We start from the raw sequence: 5,898 nt of genomic DNA on the forward strand, positions 1-5,898 counted from the left end.
GCCTCAATCACATGGGCCGAGTAAGAGTTGATGTGAATTATTCATAACCGATTGTTAAGAGCAAGCCAACAAAATTCGTCATAGGTTTGCGTTGCTAATACAAAAACTGTGAATTTAGTGTCACTCCCTGCTTGTATCGTCAAACGTGTAGGCTATAATACATTTATGGGACCTTTGGACGTCCAACCGATCGATTTGAACGTACCATTGGCCTGGAGAGGAGGCATCTCTGTAGACGATAAATCAATATGACCTTCATTAAGTGAGGATCAGCCAAGCACGAAAAGTTTCTTGTTTAGCGCAAGCAGCATATTATCTTCAAGTATATTTTACCGTAGGCCTATAGGCCTAATCATAATACATGCCTGCCTCAAGTTTATGCGAGTAGGATGATTTGTTTGATATTCTTCTTGATTTGATTATTTTATTATACATATTTCTTTTCTTTTAATACCTTTACATTTATATAGGCTTTGATTACCATTTTCCACATACGCCTACGCTTTCCAGTTTGCAAAAGGCGTATAGAAAATGACGAATAAGTTTAATATACATTTGTTCTCAATGTCACAAAATAATGTTCTCTTTGTCCCAATACGATTGCACTATATCAATTAAGGGTGGTCTTAACCCTGGAATTATGGAAACTTTCGGGCTTCATAACTGCTAAATTATTAGTCTAAAGAATATAAAAGTATACATTTTAGACTGGAAATGACTTGCTGAATTCATCTGTGAGGTCAATTTGGGCCAAAATGCTCATTTTGGAGAAAATCCCAAAAACTGGGTTTTTGACCCAAATTTTTCGTGCAACGTAACAACAAAATTGTTTGGCCAAAATTTTTTTTTCATTAATTTTTAAAAACTAGATAAAAATATCTAGGGACCGTTTTTTTATTTTTTTGAATTTTGACCAACTTTAAGAAATTTGCACCAAAAATGGTAAAAAAATGCAAAATTTTCAAAAAACCCATAAAAAAGCCCGATTTTCGCCCAAATTTCAAATATTTTTGGTGAAGTTGGTCAAAATTCAAAAAAATGAAAAAACGGTCCCTAGATATTTTTATCTAGTTTTTAAAAATTAATAAAAAAATTTTGTTGGCCAAACAATTTCTTTGTTACGTTGCACGAAAAATTTGGGCCAAAAACCTGTTTTTTGGATTTTCTCCAAAATGAGCATTTTGGCCCAAATTGGACTTCACAGATGAATTCAGCAAGTCATTTCCATTCTAAAAATGTATACTTTTATATTCTTTAGACTAATAATTTAGCAGTTATGAGGCCCGAAAGTTTTCATAATTCCAGGGTTCAGACCAACCTTAACTGATGGCATGAGAAATACATCAGTTGTGTGAAGAATACTTTGTGGGAACAAGTTAAATTTAATGCAGTATAAAAATGATTCTGATTTTTCCAATTGGCGTTAAACATGTTTAATACGCGCCTGCATTTGAATGCTTGTTGGGGAGTAAACAAAATATTCTGTGTGCGTGGCCTGAACCAAAGGTCTGTAGTGCAAATCTGTCTATTTATCCAGCGTTTAGAGAATGTGTACTCAACCGTTGCTGTCAAAAGAACTTTGATTCTGGATTCTAGTCCTAGTATTTAATAACATTGTACCATATACGCCTACTGCGGATGCGGTGGCATACCATAATTCTCCACTGATGTATATAGAACATCATTAACAAACTTTAATACTTCTCGGACCTAAAGATTATCGGGAAGATTATAAGGGATTATACACTTGGATGATGTTGTATTCATACTTGCATCTACCAACATCTACTGCGACGTCGCCCGGAGTTAGCCTTTCGATTATGCTTCTCGTGTGACGCGTGTAATTAAACGAATTAGGTATGAAGCATGCACGCAAGGTTAACATCGTCACACGTCTGCGCATGTCCGCATGTACTAAACCTAGTATGAACTTTCATTTAACATTCTAACCAAGCACATGCACCTCAAATGTAACCTGTTACCTCTCTTCCGGCAAACATAGTCCAAGGGTCCCTTAAACGTACTATAGTCCTCTACACCGGGCCTCTACAACAGATTTTACTTTGATTTATCGTTTATATCACATGGAAAATTTGTCCACATCACCCGCAATGGTGGTAAGTAAAATTAATTTAAATTCTGCAGAAATACACCATAGACCACAACAATTTTGACGGTGTGGGTGTGTATACGTGTGTATAGAATACAGTGTTAATGTATGCTTCATTTGATAAAGAATTACCATTGTACAGTTTGTATGCATAGTCAATATTTACCAAGTATATTTTTAGTGCATGTTGATTTGCACACGATGTAGGTTAGGCCGTATAAAACTACTGTTTTGGATATCGTCCCTTCCCTCCTCAATTTCTGGGAATTGTCAGATTAAAATTTTTTTTAAGACTTTAGAATGATTTATGATTTATACATCATGTACATGTAAATAAGTTTAGAGAAAGAAAAATGGCATCATCCTTTACTTGAGCACTGTTAGAAAAAAACCGAAAACTACTGGCAATGCTCATTAAAAAGAAAACTCCTTCCCTCATCAATTCAATTCATGAAAAACCTCTGGACGAGAACCAAAACTTGTTTAGCGTTGACATTTTTGCAGTGCTAACTAAATACTGTAGACAGTAGCTGGTAGCCCTATATATTATTTTTCCAAAAGAAAAATTCAGTTCATTTCAAAAGTTATTACAAGCCTATAAATTCGAGTAGGCCTATAAACATTTTGAAATACATTAATAAAAATTCCTTTAAAAAAGGAATAGGGCGCCCAATGGGAGCTTTGATGTGAAACAATCTGAAGAAATGTTATTTAGCAGTTTAGTGATTTAAAAAAATCAATGCTGAAAGAGATATGAATATTAACAGTTATAGATAACAATGCTTTATAGGAGACATACCAGTCCAAGATAAGACCACTTAACGTGTTATAGAAATAGATCATAAGAGTTATAAATTGTTACTAAGGTGATTTATAAATATTGAAGTTATTTTTCACAAAACGTTTTATTATTTGTCTTGTTAGGAGTTCGGGAGAACTTTATTGCGACGTGAGTTTTGTTTCGATGAAAGCTCGACTCAAGTGAATCATGGCTCCTATGGGGCGGTACCGAGAAAGGTTTTGGACTGTCAATTGAGGTGAGTTTTGTGCACATTTCTTTACCTTGGTTTTGATATCGTAACGTAACACGTGAGAAAGGTCCTGTAATCTTATTGGTTCTTAGCCGTGTGATATGACACGATATGACACGGTTCAACGCGTGCGATACTCGTACACGCTATTTGAACCAATTGGAGATGCAGCATGGCAAATAACTGGACTGATCGATTCTATAAAGCCCTAGGTAATTCGTTGTAAAATGTAGGATTTAATTTTGATTAAGATTGGGAATACTTATTATTAATATTTTCATTTGAATGAGAATAAAGATATTGTTTTTAGCCGCTGTCGTGCATCTTTCGTCTCATATAACACAGACGACATCATTATGTCATGTCGCCCATATCTTTATTCTCTAAATATTTCCGTGAATGACGTTACAAATACGTATCTCTTATTCCATCCGCACAGTATTTAATGTCAATTTTGACATTTTTAAACCGTGATTTTTTGTGTCACATGCTGCCTGCTCAATAGAGCAGATCAAAGACTCTCTGAAATAGAGACCTACATAAATTTGAAAAACAGACGGATCATTGAGCTTTTGCGCGCCACCTTGCGATAGCGACAACTTTTGACAATTTTGTAACATGATTTGATAACGTGGTACTAAATTTTGCACAAGACAGACTTCATTCAGTCCATTTTTTTCCTCAAAAGAAAAGAAAATGCTCTAAAAAGAATGTGACACAAAAAATCACGGTTTAAAAATGTCAAAATTTGACATTAAATGCTGTGCTGATGGAACAAGTGATGAATTATTACATATGTTGTTTAATAGTATGATGGAGGAGCGAGAGAGAAATCCGGAGCATTGGTATCGTTACCTCGATAATGACCGCTACATCAATGCTGCAGCCAAGGTTGCTGAATTCATAGGGTGTTGTAAAGAGAACTTAGTATTGGTTGAAAACACTACCTCAGGCAAGTTCCTTTCCATTACCGTATTCTTTTTTTATTTATTTGGTTTTTTTTAAAGAAAATTAGAATTGAAATGAATTATAAGTGAAATAAATGAAGATATATAAAACTTTGTTGTCCGGGTCCTTAAATTATGTAGCATTCGGTTGGCTCTTCATCCCGGGAGAGGGAGGACTTCCTCATTAAAGATGAGAAGTATGTTCAAAAAATGCTCCACCCCCCCCCCCAAAAAACCCCAGAAAAACCCTTAAAAACACGATGACACTGCTTTTAATGGGTGAACTTGAATTTCCGGTAAGGGCATTTAATGTGGGACATCGAGTAAGACAAAACTTACACGTATATACCAAGTGCTGCAAATTGAATTGAAATATCTTTGCATGCAGTATTAACATCGAAATCCACACTACCCCTGTGGAAGATTTTGGAAATATCTTCCACAGGGGAGCATAAATTTCAAATGGAATTAGCAAATTAACCAAGTCTATTTAAAACTCACCTCTGTGGAACCGGGCTGTGGAATATTCAGATTGAATCTTTCTCATGGGGTGTATGAAATTCAAATAGAACTGCCTAAAGTGTTTTAACACTTTCCCGTTAGAAATGCATACTCATCCAGTGGAAGATATTTTTTCAAAATCTTCCACAGGGGGGTGTGGATTTTAAATGGAACAGCAACGTACTGCAACGTCCATACAACAATTAAGCAATACCTGAAGGTAATTGTTTTGATTAATTCATAATATTGTTCTGCTTTACATAATAGGAATAAATGCCGTCGTCAAATCAATGTCTTGGAACAAAGGTGATGGTATTTTATGTACTGACCACACGTACGAGTCTATGAGCAAATTAGTTCAATATGTAGCCAAAGAAAACGAAGGTATTTATGGGTAACGAATTTCTTTCGTATAAATTTATAGCCACAACTAAACAAATAAGCAAGATAATGAGTAAAACGGGAACAGCCTGATAGTCCGAAGGGTAAAAAAAGAAAAAAGAAAAGGGTTAACTTTAGGGTATTTTAGGGTAGGATTAGAGTTAGGGTTAAATTTTGGGTTAGAGTTTGGGTTATGATGATAGGTAGGGTCAATGTTAGGGATATGGTCATGTTAGGGTTAGCGTTGTGTAGGAATATTGCTACTGTTGGGTTTAGGGTTAGGTTTAGGACCAATGACCCTTCAAATTAGCGACCTGTAGCCTTAAAAAATTGCAGTTGAAATGTTTACTCTTTAGCTTTGGGACGTTTCAAGAGCTATAGTATAGGGTAGGCCCTTTGTTAGCAGCCCTTCGTACATGTTGTACGGATACATAACTTTATGTATTTAAATCATAAGTCGTGTTCACACAGTCGGATATAAGTGAGTTATTACTAGTAATAAGCGACTTATAACCGGTATTAGTGACTTATCACCGGTATTAAGTGACTTAAATCCGACTGTGTGAACATAACTATACTCATTATCTGGTATTATCTCCAAAAGATATCAAACAATAATAGTTAACCCTTGATCTATAATGGTCGGACGTAGATAATCTTCTACCATGTCTACTAACATTTGAATAAATATAAGAACTGATTAAATTTAGTTTTAAACAAGAATTTGTCTTTAAAAAAGACAAAGTTCACGGATCAGGTGTATAGTGCTTTGAGCTACTTTGGTCTAACTTTAAATATTCATATCTAACATACTCTGCACTTATTCGACAATAAATAAGTGATATGAGGCATAATAATGATACCTGCGTCTTGACTCTGGAAAACAATTTGGTTAAAACCTCATTTTGCATTTAAGGTTTTTAAGCCA

At 35.0% G+C, this 5,898-nt stretch overlaps 1 protein-coding gene and 1 long non-coding RNA gene across 2 annotated transcripts in view; both read left to right on the top strand.

Annotated features, from left to right (window-relative positions):
- The first annotated feature begins 1,930 nt into the window (after positions 1–1,930).
- LOC140138180 (uncharacterized) lies at positions 1,931–4,088 on the top strand. The gene is made up of 3 exons (XR_011856959.1): positions 1,931–2,117; positions 3,035–3,147; positions 3,951–4,088. It is a non-coding gene; the product is annotated as an uncharacterized lncRNA (long non-coding RNA).
- A 772-nt stretch (positions 4,089–4,860) lies between these two features.
- LOC140136894 (uncharacterized) overlaps positions 4,861–5,898 on the top strand; it is a 5,814-nt gene continuing 4,776 nt past the window's right edge. The window contains exon 1 of the mRNA XM_072158514.1: positions 4,861–4,973. Coding sequence (XP_072014615.1) covers positions 4,880–4,973 — 94 coding nt within the window. The 5' untranslated portion in view covers positions 4,861–4,879. The remainder of the gene's footprint in view (positions 4,974–5,898) is intronic.

The sequence above is a fragment of the Amphiura filiformis genome, chromosome 17 (genome assembly GCF_039555335.1).
Source record: "Amphiura filiformis chromosome 17, Afil_fr2py, whole genome shotgun sequence".
Classification (NCBI taxonomy): domain Eukaryota; kingdom Metazoa; phylum Echinodermata; class Ophiuroidea; order Amphilepidida; family Amphiuridae; genus Amphiura; species Amphiura filiformis.